This window comes from Eucalyptus grandis, chromosome 11, assembly GCF_016545825.1.
Source record: "Eucalyptus grandis isolate ANBG69807.140 chromosome 11, ASM1654582v1, whole genome shotgun sequence".
In the NCBI taxonomy this organism is placed as follows: domain Eukaryota; kingdom Viridiplantae; phylum Streptophyta; class Magnoliopsida; order Myrtales; family Myrtaceae; genus Eucalyptus; species Eucalyptus grandis.
Genome location: NC_052622.1, coordinates 77,272 through 96,697, shown reverse-complemented (window position 1 = coordinate 96,697; position 19,426 = coordinate 77,272). Strand labels below are relative to the sequence as shown.

General features: G+C 41.3%; 2 protein-coding genes across 4 annotated transcripts; both read left to right on the top strand.

Moving 5' to 3' along the window:
- Positions 1-230: 230 nt before the first annotated feature.
- On the top strand, positions 231-8,432 carry LOC104424260 (protein BONZAI 1). 2 transcript variants are annotated; one of them, XM_010036626.3, is made up of 15 exons: positions 246-1,060; positions 1,348-1,395; positions 1,901-2,049; positions 2,152-2,200; positions 3,180-3,236; positions 3,470-3,658; positions 3,757-3,891; positions 4,109-4,170; positions 4,266-4,471; positions 5,153-5,229; positions 5,513-5,650; positions 5,737-5,901; positions 7,472-7,585; positions 7,663-7,759; positions 7,835-8,432. In XM_010036626.3, the coding sequence occupies exons 1-15, from the start codon at positions 905-907 to the stop codon at positions 7,927-7,929; spliced, it is 1,737 nt and encodes a 578-aa protein (XP_010034928.2). In that variant the 5' UTR covers positions 246-904; the 3' UTR covers positions 7,930-8,432. The 2 variants fall into 2 exon arrangements, with proteins under 2 accessions (XP_039161367.1, XP_010034928.2); XM_039305433.1 differs by lacking the exons at positions 7,663-7,759; positions 7,835-8,432 and having other exon boundaries at positions 231-1,060; positions 7,425-7,562.
- An 885-nt stretch (positions 8,433-9,317) lies between these two features.
- LOC104424259 lies at positions 9,318-15,276 on the top strand. Of its 2 annotated transcripts, XM_010036623.3 has the most exons (8): positions 9,320-9,658; positions 9,822-10,011; positions 10,126-10,308; positions 10,417-10,573; positions 11,526-11,570; positions 13,366-13,531; positions 14,235-14,611; positions 14,695-15,276. In XM_010036623.3, the coding sequence occupies exons 1-8, from the start codon at positions 9,485-9,487 to the stop codon at positions 15,014-15,016; spliced, it is 1,614 nt and encodes a 537-aa protein (XP_010034925.2). In that variant the 5' UTR covers positions 9,320-9,484; the 3' UTR covers positions 15,017-15,276. The 2 variants fall into 2 exon arrangements, with proteins under 2 accessions (XP_018720945.2, XP_010034925.2); XM_018865400.2 differs by having other exon boundaries at positions 9,318-9,658; positions 9,822-10,308.
- The last annotated feature ends 4,150 nt before the right edge of the window (positions 15,277-19,426 follow it).

The window sequence follows — 19,426 nt, the reverse complement described above, 5'->3', positions numbered from 1 at the left end:
TCGCGGGGGAAGCGCACATCGACACGAAAAGAAAAGAGATCTAAATCATCTATGACCGGGGGGGTCGGCACCCTCGGCGACACGGACCAAAGCAGTATTCCGTACAGTGTCGTTGTTATATATTTTCAAATGAGAGCGTCGGATCATCATCATGGCGCATGCCATTCATTTTCGCAGAAAGAAGAGGAGGAGAACCCGACAACGGAGACAGAGGAGGGAGGGAGAAGAAGAAGCGAGAACTAGAAAGAGTCAACGCCGCCTTCTTGTCATGCACGTCGCCGGTTGACTGGCAAAAGCAGAGCAGGAGGCACAAAATGAAAATGATTCCAATCACCAGCCCTGTCTCTCCCTTTCCGTTGGATTGGATGACAAAATCCTAACCAAGTTACGGACAGCTCAGCTCAGCTCAGCCATTTGATTGGGGGGGATCGGGGGATCCGTGATCCCTGATCGGAAGGAAAAAAACAAGAAAGAAGAGAGAAAAAGAAGAAGGAAAATAGGGAGAGAGGAGAACGCGGCTTTGAGAGGCGCACGACAGGGCACTGCCAAGTGGGGGCCAGTGTTCTCTTCCCTGAACTCCATCCAAGTCAGCCCAGCTCTCTCTCTCTCTCTCTCTCTCTCTCTTTCCTCCCTCGCCTTCTCCCATTTCTTTCTCCCTTCTTCCCCTTCGACCTCTTGCTTTAGAAAAAGGAACCAACTCGCCATCGATCCCTCTGCTCCGTGCTTTGGTTGATTGGTTGGTGAATTGGTTCCCTTTTTCTCTCTCTGGGGGGCGGCGGCGGGGGGTCTGTTTCTGTTGGTGGAGTGCTTCTCTTTTTGAAGTGAAAGACCACCTCCACCCCCCCCATTGCGCTGACTCTGCCGCGTCTTTCTTGGACCGCGAAAGGGAGAGAGAGAGAGAGAAATGGGGAATTGCTGCTCCGACGACCGCGGCGGCAGGCCGACCATCGGCGGCACTCCTACTGATATCGGCCTCGGCAACGGCAACGACGCCCCCAACGACGCTGTCCATCTCTACCTCCGTTCTCGCGGCTACCACGGCCTCTTCTCTCAGATCCAGGTCTCCTTCGCTGCTTTTCTTTCTTCCCCATTTCCCCTTCTTCTTTTTCCATATGCTGCGGCCAGCCTCCATCCGACCTCTTCTAGATCCCAACCTCCGAGTCCAAAACACTCTCCCACGTCGTCCCCTCTTCGCCAAATCGAGCATTCTACCTGTGCACCTTCGACCTTGTTTTTGGGCTCCACTTCTTAGAACCCACTATCATGTTCTACCCCGCACCTGGAAAGCAGTCCCCTTTTTCTACCTCTACCATCTCATCTTTACTTAAGACACCTCTGTTTCTGCAGCTGTCTTTCTCTGCCACGGTCCTGCGAGATAGGGACGTCCTCTCTAAGGTTTGTTTCTAGACCCTCAAGCTTCTGCAGAATGTCGGCTGTGATCCGTTGATCGTGCTGCATCATTTACGTTGTCCATTTCCTTAACTGCACGCCTCCCTTGTCTTTTGGTGCCGCGATATCTGTTTTCTTTCCAGCATACAACCCACAGGCGGGAGGAATTGCTCCCCCGGAACTGTGAGCGAATGGGCGTTTGCGGTGTACGATTTGGGAACGAGTGTTGTCTACCTCAGTGCACTAACACTACACTTGTCCATCCCACCGTCTAATGGCTGCTTCAATTTAAGCTTTCTTGGACTTTCTGTGTACTGTAATTTAAGCTTCTAGGAAAGATCGAGAATTAGCTTTTAGAGGAGATTGTTTGGCACTCGACTCTGAGAATTCTTCTGTTAGATTGAGTTTCTTATGTCGGATTTCATGTTTCTGTTATGTATGATACTTTTAGAAGAAAAAAAGTGTCACATAGTCTAATCAGTTTTTCTTTTTGCCTATTTTCTCGCTTTAGAGTGATCCTATGTTGGTTGTCTACACTAGAGGAAGAGATGGAGTACTTAAGGAGGTGGGACGGACAGAGGTCGTGCTCAATTCATTGAATCCCAAGTGGATCAATACCATTAACGTCACTTTCCAGTTTGAAATTGTGCAGACAATGTTGTGAGTGTATACTTTTCCATCTTCATGGAATCCTCATCTGTTTACTCAATTAAATATCATTCAATATTCTAACTTTAAGATTTTTCACCAATGACTTTGTAGGTTTCGTCTGTATGATGTGGACACTCAGTTTCACCAGATAGATGTAAAGGTAAAAATTTTAGGATGTTAGGACTGCCAAAGGAACTTTCTTTTTGGGATTGATAAATGGTGCATATCTTTTAGGAATCGACAACAGAGAAATGAGGCACCAAGGGTTTGCATGTTGGTCTGCTGCCCTCTGTGCAAGAAATAGAAAACAAGATGAAGATCCATATCTAATCGACATGTTTTATATATCTGATGAACCTACAGGATATTTGACTTCAGTCTTCATGTTTATATTCTGTTATTTAGCATACATATAGTGCATTGTTGATCTGCTGGACTTCTTATATTATAAATCATTCTGTATTTGGTCGATTTGCTCTTGGTTTTTTATCCTCCCGCCTTGTGTTTAGCCCTATTGTCGTCTTGAGTTTTCTACACACTTAACATATTGCCTTAGATCATGTGATTGGGGGAGAAATGTACCTATTTTATCTGGTCCTTGTTGATGGAGAAGAGTCTTTAGACGTGGTCAACAGACAAATATATATATAACTAGGATGATTGATCTGGATTTTTTGTTAGTTACTACATCCGGTATTCAGAAGAGCCCAGTAGCAAAATCGAGTTTGGCTAACGATAAACGATGTACATTACTTATTGTATTATTAGACCCTATATGTTACTTGATCTTATCTATATTTAATCTATGGACGGATCCTTTTTAATGAGAGTAAAATGCTTTGACAAGTGATGGTTATGTGTTATGTTGTTGACAAAAAATGAAGGGGTGTGAACTGAAGATTTCTGGAAGGCAGCTACATGTTCACATATTAAAGACTGACTGATATATGAGGCAGCTGATTGTTCTTGTGTATGCTTTTAGAGTGTCTGACGTATCATGGATTTCTCACCAAGTCATTAAGCTTCATGTATAAGATATTCTTGTTACTACCTGAAGTGATTTGGAAGAATACTTTAGTGAGAAATCATTTCCAGTGAATGCAAACAGTATTTATCAAGAGCATTTTTGACTGGCACAGATGCTTAAGCTTGAGGAGCAGCAGTTTCTTGGTGAGGCCTCCTGTGCTCTTTCTGAGGTATGGCATGCAACGAGAAATTTTCATCTTCTTTATACTGGATTTTCTTTGAGCACTTTCCTGAAACATGACGTGACTGTGAGTCATCGGCGTCTGCTTTCTTATCTGCTAGTTAGGGGAAAAAAAATGCTAACATCAATTAATGCGCAAAATATTTGTTTTCAGAGGAGATTGGATTCTGCAAATGCTGTATATAGAAACTCTTTACTCGACTCCATCATTTTGTTTTTCAGATCATTACCAAATCAAACAGGTCATTGACCTTAGATCTGACACATGGAGAAGAATATACAGGATTAAGTTGTCCCCAAAATTGCGGAAGGCTTGCTCTTCATGCTGAAGAATGTATTAGCTCTAAGACTGCAGCTGAGATGATTTTGAGGTGTTCAGAATTAGAGCACAAGAATCTCTTCTCAAGGACTGTATGTAGAAACTAAGCTTCAGTTTTATCCCTCCTTGTCAGTACTCTGAGAAACATCAACCTAATTTTCTTTGCATCTTCTGGATTTCAACAATGTAGGATCCTTTCCTGGTCATTTCAAGATATGTGGATGGTGGACTTTCAATTCCAGTCTGCAAAACGGAGGTCATCAGAAGTGATCTCAAACCTACATGGAAGCCAGTATTTTTAAATATCCAACAAGTTGGAAGCAAGGTAGTAACATTTCCCTACTGAGAGAGTAGAATTTTGACTCCCTTGTCAACTTTTGCTCACTCTGCAGCAGAAGAAAGCTTGCTTCTGGTGCAATTTCCATTTCCTTTTGTGCTCTAGCAGTTGATGAGAAGCTTAATCCATGTTTCAGCCTTGTGTGTTTTCTTTGAAGAATACCAGGTGTCCACATCCATATGTTGATATCTAAATTGTTGTGCAGGACAGTCCCTTGGTAATAGAATGCTTCAACTTTAATAGCAGTGGAAAACATGATTTGATTGGGTAAATGGAATACTTGTCAACATTTGATTCTCGTATCTCCTGATTCTTGTATATATGATTATGTTGACAATGCTTATTTTATGTCACTGCATTAGGAAACTGAAGAAGTCACTATTGGACTTGGAAAAGCTTCATTCTAGTGGGACGGGAGAAAATTTAGCTTTACCAACTGCTGCTGGAGATAAAATCCTGAAGAGCCAGCTATTTGTGGATACATTTTCTGAGAGTACCCAACATACTTTTCTAGATTACTTGGCTGCGGGATTCGAAGTGAACTTCATGGTGGCTGTTGATTTCACAGGTAATGGTCTGCACTTCCACCATATGTTCCTGTATTGAGGAATTCTCGCTTTAGATTAGTAAATTTAGTGGTAGGTATAGAGCGGAGTTATATTCGTCTTCACTTGTAACTTCAGTTTTTCTGCTAGAAATAGAATATGCAATTGTGTGATTTGATCAGGCATCCTGTGCATATTAGCTGTTCTACTTGTATCTAGCAATCATGTAGTTTTGGTCTTTCGCCTGCTGCCAACATGCCCCTTGAATTTTATGCTTGCCTTCACTCTGAAGGTTAAAATTATAGGTTGGCTGAAGCAACCTGCAGTTTATGGTTCTTAATTAAAAGCACACTTAGTTCCAATGTTCTTCAATATTTTCATGAATCCGTTGACTCATTTTTGCTTTTAGCCAAGAAGGGATTTTTAAGGTAAATCTGGGGACGAGTTTCCTCAAGATGTTGGCATGTGGAATTAGTTAACTTGCTGACATGATTGTCATGCATCTACGAGCAACCTACTATACTTGGACATACATTAGTGTTATCTCCGAACTTATTTTGGCTTGTGGATTTGATAGTTTTTATTAGTTCAAAGTGAAAATCCTTTTGCAATTGCTCTATGCCATTTATGTACCGAGACTGAACTTGAAATTAGACAGGGACTAGTACTTACTTCAATTGTTACTCTGGTTCCTTTTCCATCAGCTTCAAATGGAAATCCTCGCCTCCCTGATTCCCTGCATTATATTGATCCCTCTGGACGGCCAAATGCATATCAGAGAGTAAGAGATGCTTCTCTTCAATTTCGTTTTCTAAATATATTATCCATAATTACGGTAAAAAATATTCCCCACAACACCAGAAGTTCTGTTTGGACCTTCATGAGAGAAAACATGGGACATCACATAAATATTCTGTTTCTTGGAACTTGTGGAGAAAAAAAGGGTCATCACATAAATGTTATGTTTCTTGGAACTTGTGGTACGAACTCACACAATGAGGGAGATCAATGACATGCGCACTACAAGGACTGTAAATTGACACACGTTTGGATGACACTGACAGGCAATCTTAGAGGTTGGAGAAGTATTGCAGTTTTACGATTCAGACAGGCGATTTCCCGCTTGGGGTTTTGGAGCCCGGCCAATTGATGGTCCAGTCTGTCATTGTTTTAACTTGAATGGAAGCAGTACATACTGCGAGGTAAAATGTTTTCCAGATACTATTTATTCATCTTTATTTCTGTATCTCATATTTCAAGTTAAGGTTGTAGTTATGGTGTATTACAGGTCGAAGGAATTCAAGGGATCATGATGGCCTATACGAGTGCACTTCTAAACGTTTCTCTTGCGGGTCCAACTCTTTTTGGACCTGTCATTAGCAATGCGGCACAAATTGCTGGCCAATCTCTTGCAAATGGTCATCATAGATACTTCGTGCTGTTAATAATCACGGTATGTGCTAAACTGTGTGTTTTGTGATTGATCTTCATAGTTGATATATAAATTGTGCCTACAAGTCATAGATACTGTAGAATTAATGCTTTTTGATGTTGATCTTTCTCCTCTTCCCATTTTTCCTCGCCTTTTGGTACTTTAAAGGGTTAAAAGGACCATTGTGCATGCTTTAGTCCGTGACCCTTCATTTTGGTGGTGCTAAAAAAGTATGATTGTATGTGTTAAAATAATTAAATATAAAATCACACCTTTATCTAACAGCTTAAACTTTTAGAATAATGGGTAGTGGTTCCACAAAATCCGAGGTCAAATCTTTTTAGGCCCCATTTGTCTCCCTAATTTAATATATCAACGCTTAGTACTAGGCAAAAAGACCAAACCAAGCGTGAGGGGGAGTGTTAGAATAATTAAATATTAAATCACGCTTTCATTTAACAGCTTAAATTTTTAAAACAATTGATAGTGGTCTTACAAAATCTCACAATATGAGATGCCATAAAAAAAGTTATGGTTGTATCAACTGCAGTGTGTTCTGAGCTGGTATGGCTTACGAACATTTCTTTCTTATGACCATTATCAAGTGTTCTACAGTCATAAGTTATATAATCGCTGCCACTTCCTCTTAATTATTTAAGTACTAGTGACTATCAATGTTGCAGCATGTCAATTGGTAATGCGGCAACAACTGCCAGGAATGTTTTAAAATTGGCCATGAACTGAACCACTTGTGAGGTGATTTCCAGTTTTGCCTGTTTAATTAGCCAATTCGAATAAATGATGTTATTAAGATATTGTAAATTATTAGAAACAAAAAGAGAATGAAATTTAAAGAGACATGACGTCGGGCCATAAATGAATGGTGCTTGATATGACTGCCTCTGGGGGCTTGTCTTCTTCACAGGAAGAGATTCGTTCTCCGGCCATGGAATAGCAGGAAAATATTGGTTATTTCAGTAAGGGTGTCAGTATGGGGAAATGGTGGATAGCACCAGGGGAGTAATATTAGGGGCTACTTTGCTGTTAGCCAAGCATTTCCAAAACTTGGGGTAATTTTCACTGCTGATCAATTAACTCGGTACATTGTGACCATTTTGTAACGTTAAACATCACCACTGCATTGGATCTCAGCTAATGCTCTTTGACTTCTTGGTCAGTTACTTGTGTCACTATATGATTGACTACCTGCACCATGTCATGTTCATCGCTTAAATAAAATGGTGATTGTGGTTGACTACCTGCACCATGTCATGTTCATCACTTAAATAAAAAGGTGAATGTGGTTTTTATTTCCATCAATATAGTCAACATAATGATTATCCTTGCAAAACATACAAAGCTTAGAAAAATCTGAAAAATGAGGGGCATTATTTTTCAATAGAGCAATATTTCTATAGAGGGGTTGATTCATGGTAAGAACCTCTCTCTCCGAGAATTTGATTTTTCTTCTTCTGTAGTTTCCCGGGTTCCATTCTTGCAGAGTAGAGCCAAAATTTTCTTTTATGGGTGATTGTTATTTGCAGTTCATGGAAACACCTTGATGTTGCATTTACTTTGGCCTACTTATTAGGATGGTGTTGTGACGGATCTTCAAGAAACCAAAGATGCCTTGGTGAAAGCATCTGACTTGCCATTGTCGATCCTCATTGTTGGGGTTGGTGGAGCTGATTTTAAGGAAATGGAGGTAATTATATTAGGTGGACCTTTTCTGCTTGTATTGTTCCTTTACTAAAGTTCATCTAAGACCTTTTCTGATAGCAGGTGTTAGATGCGGACAAAGGAGAAAGGCTAGAGAGTTCCAATGGACGCGTTGCTACCCGTGACATTGTCCAATTTGTTCCCTTTCGAGATGTGCAAAGTGAGTGATTGGTTCAACTATCAACCTTAATACAAGCTATTTGGTTAGTTATTCATTTACTCTCGACCCATGCAGATGGAGAGATATCTGTGGTTCAAGAACTCCTAGCAGAACTACCCACACAATTTTTATCGTACATGCGGAGTAGAGACATAAGACCAAGCTATTAAGCTTTCGAGGATTGTACATAAAAGAAGTTGGTTTTGAGTGATTGGTTTTGGGCTATGTGAGGTTTCCTTTTGGAAGAGTAAGGGGTAGCTGCTGCCACGACTTGACATTCTCTAGAATTCCGTTGCTGTTATCAGCAGGCTCATTCTTTTATCTAGCGTCACAGGCGGATGCTCATCACTTGCTTCCTTCACTTTCTGTGGGAGTCGCACACCTTTGTTTAGCACATGACAGGTTGGAACTCGTGTCCGTGCCCTCCTCTATGATCACTGAGTGTATTTTGCTAATCCATATGAAGGTGAAAAACTGATAGCGACGTGAGGGACGAGAGAGATCGAAGGTGAAGCCCGAAGGGAAGGTCACTATTATGCCCAAGCATTATTGGTGATCCTATTTTGATGGGTCTTTCTGTAATGAACTTCTTGGATATTGTTTTCTGTGAAATCTAAAAAATCAAAAACGCCATTCAGGAACCTAGACTAAACAGGATCCATGGATTTTATTATTCGTTCTTTTTGGGCAATTTGAATTTGTAGAGGGGTCCCCTTCATTTCTCTCCCAGTTGCGCAAATAAAAGAAAAAAAAGGAGAAATGAAAGCAGAAAGAGATAAATTGAAAGGTTGGGTAAGAATTGAAGAGATAGAAGGGAAAAGGGAACAAAGGTAGAAGGAGCAGTCTTCCCTATGTCGCCGTGAATGAACTTGTTCATTGAGAGTGGAAACGGTGTAACTGCAACGACATGAGTGGAAATCAAACAAGCTAAAACCATAGGCATACGGGAAAAATGGTGGAAACAGGAGGCGGAGGCGGTGGAGTTGGATTATGGAAGTTAATGTTATTTTTGATGTGGCCGAACGGGTACCTAGGCCGAAGCACGGCCCAATGGCCATTGCTAATTTATTCGCTAAATGCCTCATTAATTAGGAGTGATTTATGATGATGATGATGATGATGATAATTACTAATAATTTATTAATTGTACCTCACTAAGCGCCAAACCCAATTGTATTGTACACAAACCATCCTTATTATATATACTATGGCTAAAATATGTGATGGCCATGCGCATGTATTAGGTAATTATATGTGAGGAAAGACAATGAATAGGGATGGTATAATAATGGGTGGGTATAAGACAAAAAGAAGAAGAAGACATAATGGCAGTTTTGGGAATTCAAAGTGAGAATAGAAAAGGAAAATTAGGTGGGAACGAAGAAAGGAAGTATAATTGTGGGAAGTGGAAAGGGGGACGATTGAGTAGTTCGACTTAAACATATAGAAATAATAATAAGAGATTCGATATTAAAAAAAAAAAAAGTTAAAAGAAAGACGACGCTTCCTAATTGCAGAAATCCCCTTTTCCCTTCTATGCGTGAAAATGTGAAAATGTAGACACCAAAGCACGTCGTCGGTCGGCTCAAAGGTAAGAGCCGCCCAGGCCCACCTCCACCGCCGGCCCCGTCCCCATCTTCCTTTTTCGCTGGCGGGATCTCGCCTTCTTATATATTCCCGATTCTCTCGCTCGTTGATATTTTTTCGGCACCGGGAAGAAGTGAAATGCGTTCGCCGCCACCTTCGTCTTCGAGGAAGGAGCCCAAACCTACTTCTGGGAAGAGGGAGGAGGAGGGGGAGGAGGAGGACGAGGAAGAGACCATATTAGTGGCTTTGATCGAGCATCGCACCAAGGAAGTCGATCACCTCCGTCATCGCGTCTCTTATTACACCTCCCAGGTCTCTTTTTATCCTCTCCTTTTGCATTTTGCTCGCGAGAGAGGATGGATGGATGGATCGCTTTGTGGCGGCGTCCAAAATGAAAACCCTTCCGCTCTCCCCTCTTATCTATAATGATGGGAGTCCCCGACTCGTTGTTTTACTTCTTTTGCTTTATTTGCAGCTCCACGAGGCACAGAAGAGGCTCCATGATTCCAAAGGTAAATTAGCTCTGCTCCGAAGCAAACACTCGGCGGCGGCGGCGGCGGCGGCGGCGCCTTCTTCTTCTTCTTCTTCTGTGGCCGTTTTCACTAATAATGGGACGGCTGCAAACGTTAAGACGGAGCGCCGATCCACCAGTCCTATCGGCACAAGTGAGGACCTTCTCTTGCATTCCCTCCCCCCAAAACCAAAGCTCTACATTCCTGCCCCCATTCCCCACCAGGACTCTCAGCGCGCTTCCTCCTCCTCCTCCTCCTTCTTTTCAGGCTCTGGATCAAAGCCATCGTCTCGCTCCAATGCCCCTCCTCCTCCGACTCCGACTCCGACTCCGTCCATCCTCCATCAATCCCCGAGCGCCAGGCCCGTTAAGGAGGAGAAACCTCGCGCACGTCCTTCTCCCCGTGATTCCGAGGCCATTCAAGATAGGGGCGGCACCAGAAGGAAGCTTGGTAACGCTCGCTCCCACAAGATGCTCCTTCTTTTACCATACCAGGCCCTTCCCTTTTCGACTCTCGTCGTATCTTTACCTGACTGCGCCTGCCTTTTCTCTTTTCCAGAACATAAAGAACACAGAGAACTCATCCCGTTGATACGCAGCGCGTCCTCTCCATTCACCATTCGGTGCCAAACGAGCAGTCAGGTTCCCAGTCAACACAAGAGAAAGCTAAGGAGTCTCGCCTTGTGTCCTGCACAGGAGCTGCTTTTTGCAACCAGGTATTCACGCTGTCCTCTCCATGGATAAGAGTCGGGGCTTATCTGTTCAGCTGTCCTCGCTCACCTTCCCTTTTCTGCTCAAAACTTTCTTTCCAGGGAGGGGCATGGCCACTTGTGTTACTAAGTTTCTCATTGCATATGCAATGAATTCCAAGTTTGGAAGCTGATTTGATAAAGTAGACCTCACGAGCTAGTAGATCCACGACAGTTAAAATCATCCAACAAAAAGAAATAACGGATGAGGATGGAGGGAGAACGTGTACAACTTTCGTTACAAGGCACCTCTTGTTACGCTAGTATGAATCACACATATTTCTAAGTTAGGCTTAGAAAACCCTGTTGATGTAATATCTTGCAATTGGGACTTTGGATCAATTAATACCATTCCATCTTAATGCAGAAGGAGGCTTTAGCAAGTATTCAGGAAGAATTAGGATTAGTGGCTTTTAATGATAGAAACCGAAACTCATTTTTGGGACAATTATGCATTTCACGAGACCTCTGTAATTTGTGTCTTTTAGAGTTTAATACTGTCAGTGCTAAAAGATAGTGGGATAGAGTTTAATACGGATAGAGATGGGTTGTTTGAGTTTTGAAACAGCAATTTCAAACTCATTGCATGTGTTAATTTCTGAAATTTAATGCTTGAAGGCGACAGTTATAAACTAATAATTTCTTCCACCCCTTTCTCACCGTCAAAGGAAGCTAGCTTGTTAGGAGCTTGTTCCATTATTTGCCTTTGCTCATTGTATTATGCTAATGAAAATGAGGATTGTGTCTCCAACGGGGATGGGTTATATTCGATGCAGGGGCGGAGACAGCTTCAGCTTATTGTCCATCCCTTAGCTTTTCAACATTTTTCTTTTCTCATATTGTAATCTATGAATGTGTCCGCATGCCACATTTGTTTGTTTGGAAAGTTTTTAATCAGGTTTTCGTTTGTTGTTTACAGTGCTTTGGATGGAGTTGTCAACTTGTGGCAAATTCAGGCTAACGGGTAAATTGTAGAATCCTTGACTCCTCCTTCCTAGGATGAGATTGTCATTTAATACGATGACCTTTTTGATTGTATGATCCGGTAAGTGTGTCGTAAAGAAATCTTTTTGTAATCACATAGGTATCAATTGTTTGTAGATTTCTTGACAATTTGACAACGAAAGCCATTTGACAAGCTGCAAGTAGAGCAACGAATCCCTTCCCAAATCAAGATGAAATTAGCGTATCCTTAGATCAAACAAGATGATGTTTCTCTGATTTATTAACGCCTTCAAAAGCTTTAAGGTTTCTCTCTCTATGGAACCCCAAATGCCGTCAACTATCATGTGCAATGATTTCCATGACCCAAGGCAGCTTTGTCATTGCATGAGTTCAACATCTGGATAACCCTACTTCAATGGCTGCCGATCTTTTGCCATTCAATTTGCCTGTATAGTGTCTGTTGACCACTTTTTGGAAGATTATTGAAATCCCTCTTGGAGATGGGTACAAAAGTAAGAAAATGGGAAAGCTTGGGTTCGATACCACTCACCTGGACCCCATGTCTTGCCACTTGATCTACAAGGTTTGTAATAGGAAATTAGTGTCAATAAACCCTCGTTAGTAGTGTCTCCTTGGCTTTTGATTGTATGATCTGGTAACCTTGGCTTTATGTTCCGAATGATGGTAGATTTGTCTTGAGATTCCTTTGTAAAGTTTGCTTTTATAGAAGTTGCACTATGAGGCTCAAGTACCAAAGTGGAGTATCGAATGCAGAGCTCCCACAATGTCAAGTGGTATATACCTCTATATGCCATGTTAATTTTTAGTAGAGCTGGTGAAAATGATTAGTTTTGTGCTTGTACTGTAAAGCTTTGACTGGTTACAACTGAATTTATTTTTCTTGAGCAAGGGATTTGTGTCTAGCACCATTTTTCCAGATTTTCATGATTCTTTAAGTGGGGGCCCTTAGCCAATATGGTAGAAAAGGACACTGTTGCAGACTGCTTGTTGGGTTGTAAAACTCAGCAAAACGAGGGAAACATTTGCTTATACCATATGCTGATCGCATATGGTCAATTATGTGAATAGGTTATGCACTCAATTATGTTAACCAAGGAGGTTGATGTCGGACATGTCGAGTAGGAGATGCGAAGGCTCTTGCTGAATCTTTTGGATATAGAGTTGGGTTCCTCTCCTTGGTGACATAAAGTGACCTTTCAAATCCTAATGGTGTCTCATCCCTTCATTGATGAGAAAAACCAGAAAAGTTGCTAAGAGACCATGTGGAGTGATCTGGATTGCAATGGACAAGTCACTTGTTAATTTGGGATGGCATATCTACCCATCTGTATGGAGATAGCTTGAATTGGTTTATTCTGATCAGAACCTCTTCACACTGATTTACTTGTTATGCACTCCTGTATTTCCTTTTGCCCTCATGCTACATTTTGCATACTTATAGTATAGTGAGATTCCAGCCTTCTTCTATCTATTTGAGCTCCCTACGGTTGCCATCCCAAAATATTCCGAGTTTCTTTCATAGTTACACTCCCATAATCCATTTTCCCTTTGGGCTCTAGCATTTGGAGAAAGTAGGAAAATAGAAGAACTACTGTAACTACTGTTAACATCTGATTCTTCACATAAGAGGAAGCTGATTCTTTACACAAGAGGAAGTGTTGGGTAAACCGTGATGAAAATCTAAATAAAGATAATGTATTTGATGGAATGTAGGCTGACGACAAGCCTGTGCTTGTATTTGCATATAATCTGCTCTTCTAATCAGCTGTCTCTTCACATTTTTTGAACTGCAGACATTCTGCCTCTCTGCTCAGTACTTCTGATTGTGCTTCACTACGGGAGAGAAGATGGCCTGAAGATGTAGCTTGGCATCCTCAGGGAAACAGACTGTTTTGTGCATACACTGCTGATGGTGGGGACTCTCAAGTCTCAATCCTAAATCTCAATAGAACAAAAGAGGTAAGGGATTGGGTCTAATTTTCACACAGAGCTATCTTGTCAGATAAAAGAATTTCACATTCCTCTGATCCTTTATTCTTTTCCCTACCTGCTACTGACATGTACACCTGGAAGGGGCTGAAATCATGTAAGTTTGTGGTCCGGAGCAGTAGTTTTTTCTTTTGAAGAGAAATTAAATCTGTGCCCAAGCTTGAAGTTGAGGTTTGCTTACGCATGTATATGTACGTGCATATGTGTGGTGGCTATCTATATGCACGCATATATGTATATGTGGAATGTAATATGCGTATGGAAATGGGACAGATAGATGTGCGGATGTGCATGTGTGTGCACGTGAGAAAGAGAGCCTCGTCCCTTTCTAGTGCCATCTGGTACGGGACGGATAAATCTAACTAGGAGTTATACTGACACTGGACCATAGAAGGTACTGCTACTATTGTAACATAGGAACTATTGTGTGAATTATTAAAGATGATCTGCTCATAGGTGGAGGGCATTGCTTATCTGTTCTTAAGAGAAGAGTCTGGGGATTAAGGGGTATGGATTGCCATGAAATTAATGCTGGCTAATGTCGGCTTCATAAAATTCTTTGAACCAAAAAATGAGAGTGATTTGATCCTACCTATAGCATCCTTACTGCATGGATCTATTCCAAAGTTGGATCACTAGTTGATGTCACTAATATGACTATGCATGAATCCAGAGAGTTCGCGTATCTTTCGTGGAAGCTAAGCCACACCAGAAGGGAATTATCAATGGCATTCGCTTTATGCCTTGGGCAGATAATTGCTTTGTCACTGGTGGCTGTGATCATGCTGTCGTACTGTGGAATGAGGAGGAGGAGGGCGACGATAGCAAGTGGAAACCAAAGGCTTTGCACAGGAATCTGCATTCCTCTGCTGTAATGGGGGTTGCTGGAATGCAGCAAAAGCAGGTTGTACTGTCAGCTGGGGCTGACAAGAAAATTATCGGGTTTGATGTGCAAACTGGGAGGCCGCAATTTAGGCATCAAATAGAAAGCAAGTGCATGAGCGTACTGCCAAACCCATGCGACTTTAATTTGTTCATGGTTCAAACTGGGTAGGAAATATTATGCCTCTCTTAGTCCACGTGTATTGTCTGGTACTAGCTGAAAAATTTCACATCTCATTATTTGTCCACAGGACTCCCGGGACGCAGCTGCGGCTGTTTGACGTGAGATTGAGGCAGACTGAGCTGCATGCATTTGGATGGAAGCAAGAGAGTAGCGAAACACAATCTGCTTTAATAAATCAAGCTTGGTCTCCCGATGGCTTTCTCATAACATCTGGCTCGGCTGATCCCATCATACATGTCTTTGATATCAGGTACAATGGATGCAGGCCTTCGCAGTCTATTAAAGCTCACCAAAAACGTGTCTTTACAGCCGTCTGGCACCAATATCTTCCTCTTCTCATATCCATCTCTTCTGACTTGAATATTGGTATCCATAAGATCACCTCATGAGTTTGGAATGAAACTTCCGTCCATTAGTCATTCAGTCGTGAGGAATCTGGGTTCATGCTTGATGCATTACCTTGCCTCGTCATGTGACTGGTGAAATTTGAGTGACAGAAGGGGTATCCATTTAAATTTTGCAGTTCTTTGTAGCCTATAAATGTTGTGGAAGTGTAATTGGACAATAATCTCGTCAGTCAATCAATGAACATTGTCATGTAATCGTGGGGGTTGGACCCTTCACACTTGATGAGGTGATTTTGGATGTAGATAAGATCGTCACAAAAATTTGTTGCTAGAAAATAAGCATGAGTAACCGCTGACCTCTTTTGTGGGAAGCCTTAATTTTTTTCAATCCCCAGTCCTAAGTAGAACTTCCATAGGAAAAAAAAAAAAAACCATCGAAAGGGCCATTAGATAACCCAAGCATACCATTAGATAACCCGAACATTCTTTATATCCTAATCGGTGGTAGCCCCTAAAAAATTATAGCTGAACCTTGAATAACCCCCAATCTTACCCCAAGCTCTTAATAACTCCTTAAGACCAAATGATCCTTGAAAACTCTATTAGACAACACTCTTATCCGAAACATATAATAAACCCCAATGATAACTCCCAAGCAAAAACAACAAAGAAATAATTCCCAAGCCGGTCAAATATGGTATCGATTCACAAAGACGAAATTGGACCCCTTCCCCCCAGCAAAGCTGTGACGTGGAATACTACTGTTGGTCCAAAATTGTGATTAGGAAATAATTACCATATCAATCTTACACCTAATTTGGATTAGTGTAGAATCCCATATCAGAATCTCCAACGCCTCATTTGGCACCACATTAAAATTGATCCCCACAATCCATATTTATGGAGAATGCTGGCCTACACGAGAGAGTGTTGAACAATTTGTATGTTCACAAGTTTGACTTGCTCACTATTTGCAAGGAAGTTAGCCCAAAGGCAAAAACAAATAATGCAGACTCTCCCTCTAGATTGCAAACAATTTGCTAGAGCTACATTGAGTGCAAAGAAGTAATCGGTCCTTGTCTCGCAGAGTTTCACTTTTACCCTGCTAAAAATCGCCTATATGTTCCCGGGTAGCACAGGACAGTTAAACAATTTGCATCATCTTTTGACCCCGTTTAACAGAACATATCAAAGGAACCACAACCAACAAACACATGAACGATTTCAGCGACCTTAATGGCAATCCCATGAATCTGATTCCCGGTAACGGGCATAAAAGACACCAGAGGCAGGGGAAAGTGAAATCATTAGACCGTTTTAGCATGTCGATGAACGTAAGTAGAAAGAAGTTAAAGAGGCCGTTTTGGACAGGCCCTGAGATCAGCGAGGTCCAGGAGACAACTGAGCGAGTAGAATTGAGCTGGAGGATGAGTTGGGCCGAGTTCGAGATGTTTAGTTTGGAGTACATGTTGGTGAGGTGGTGGTCGACCATAGCAAGATGAGGGCGGCAAAAGGTCCTGATGATGTAAGCATGCGTGGCTCGGCCGAGGAGAGAGCAGCGAGCTGACGGCCGTGGACAGAAGGGAATTGACGGCGTGGATGGCCATATATATCTTCTATGCATCCTCCTAGGATATTTGTGGGATTGAGATCAGCCTGGCACATTGTTCCACCTTTCTCTAGCCCAAAAAAAGTCACTAGTTCGAAATCTCTTACTGATAATTTTCTAGTTTGGGATAAGATAAAAGGAGATTTGAAATTCTTCTTGTTGGAATTCATGTTGGTGGAAGACGACTTACCTGATTCCGATGCGCAAACAGCAAATGGTCCCGAAACGAACGTTGAATTGCCAATGAAACACGAACAACACTTCCTCACGTTAGTCTGGATGTAATCACAAGGAAAACATCCGATTTCCACAGCATAAATGCCTATTGTTCTTACAAAGATGAAATGGAACACCTTCTTCTTCCTTGATGGAAATGTAGAGAAATTTGGTGCGTATGTTTGCCAACCTGTCCAACGGTTGTGTTCAGGAGGCTTTTATACGTCTCCATGACACCCCTACAAATGATGTCCTTCCATCGTACTGTATCAAGTCCAAATGGTGCGGTCCAATCGCACCCCATCATGGACGTACCAACTAAAGTACTACATCTTCCACTCGGACATGATGGGCTTGATAGCACTTTATCAAGAATATAAGGTATTCAACATTTATCAACTTTACAAAACAATTCATACTAGCAAATAAGCCGTGCGACTAGTGAGTACACCTGCACTTGGGAGCTTAAATTATGCACCTATTAGGGATGACATAATGGCTACTACCCTGAAAAGAAATAAACAATCGATGTCTCACAGTGCCCCAAACATATTTTGTTACATCAATCCAAGTATACCTATCCCTTAAAGGCTATACTTGACTATTCTAAAAAAAACACTATGAATTTACAATTACATCCGCAACCACATAGAGCGATATAATTGGTCGACCAGTAAATACATGTGGTAGATGTAAAACAACAATAGTCTTCCTTCGCACTCATGTCTCTCTCAATTTCAGAACAACTGCTTTCCTAGACATATCCCATAGGTCATATCTATTCACGACTGCCCATAACATGCTAAAGTAGCAACATTGATCTCTCACTTTGAGAACATAGTCAAAAGTAACATAGGGCACAAAATTGAGGTAAGTTATAAATTACCTCAAGGGCTCACACGGTGAGTAAATAGGGATAATTTTACTCATCTTTCCTTATCGGTCTTACAATGCACATGTAGTATGAATTACATGCTATAGTGGATTACTCTTTCTATAAGAGCATATGTCATTTATCAAATATACCTACCATACAGATCTTAGCCTAAACATAGTCACGTGCTTCTCATGTACTCATGTTTCACGTACTCATGTTTAGCCCGAGTGCTATATCAGCTCGCTTTCTATAGCGCCCAATAAAGTACTCGCATCCGGCATCTTTCAGGCATACATGATTGTGGGACTATCATGTTCGGTCTTATTATAAACAAATCACAGACCTCATCTTGACTCCAATCAAGGCGACATATTTTATGTATCAAATTTGCTCTTTAGCGTTTATTTGTACATAATGTCTCATCTCAACGTGCTATCTAAAGCACTTGAGGCGATTGCTCGTGTGAGTGAGCCAATCATTGCCTGCTGACATACTTTTCAATAATATATGTGTGTTTGTGCTAGTCTCATAGTGGATTTGTACTTATTGATTAAAACATCAAATCACTAATAAACAAACAAGTACAATACATCTGTCCACAAATACATAAACCAATGATCCTCTACAATAACATATATCACATTATACGCAATCCTAGCGACATCCTATGGGTCAAGAATATGTTTCTAGGAATGGCCTTTGTAAATGGATCAACAACCATTCTATTAGTTGAAATGTATTGCAGGATCACTTCTTTCTGCGCTATAATATCTCTGATGAAGTTATTCTTTATGTCAATGTGCTTTGTCCTTCCATGATACTTGGGATCTTTCACATGGGCAATAGCTACTTGACTATCGCAATAAACTGTCACCGGTCTTGGAACTTCAGTAACAGTGGCTAAATTTTCCAAGAAACGTTTTAACCATACTGCTTCTTGCATTGCGGCAGAACATGCAATAAATTCTGCCTCCATCGTAGACAAGGCCGTGCATGTCTGTTTCTTGCTATTCCAAGAAATCGCACTTCTATTGAGCAAGAACGCATATCCAGAAGTCGATTTACGCTCATCCAGGTCTCCACCCCAATCGGCATCTGAATAACCCAATAAGTGTAAATTATTTCTTTGGTAACAAAGTCGATAGTTTATGGCACCCTTCAAATATCTCAGAATCCTCTTCACTGCTTTCCAGTGTGCTTGACTGGGATTTGATTAATATCGCCTCACCAATCCTACGGCATAACATATGTCGGGTCGAGTACACATCATAACATACATCAAACTTCCGACTGCACTGGCGTAAGGAACAGTTTCCATCACTTTGATTTCTTCTGGAGTCTTAGGACACATTTCAGTACTTAGGCCTTCACCTTGCATGATAGGGGTATTAATGGGATTACAATGCTACATATTGAAACGCTTAATAATCTTCATAATATAAGACTCTTGTGATAAAGTAAAGAGTTTTCTCGATCGATCTCTTTCGATCTTAACTTCTAAATATAAGCAGCTTCTCCCATGTCCTTCATCTCAAAATTGGAGGACAATCATTCTTTTATGGTGATAACTAAAACCTTGTCATTTCCAGTCAATAGAATATCGTCCACATAAAGTGATAAAATCACAAATTTATCTTTGGACCGCTTGACATATACACAATGATCTTCTTCGATCATCGTGAAACCAAAAGCTATTATTGCTCGATGAAAACGAAGATACCACTGTCTAGATGATTGCTTAAGGCCATAT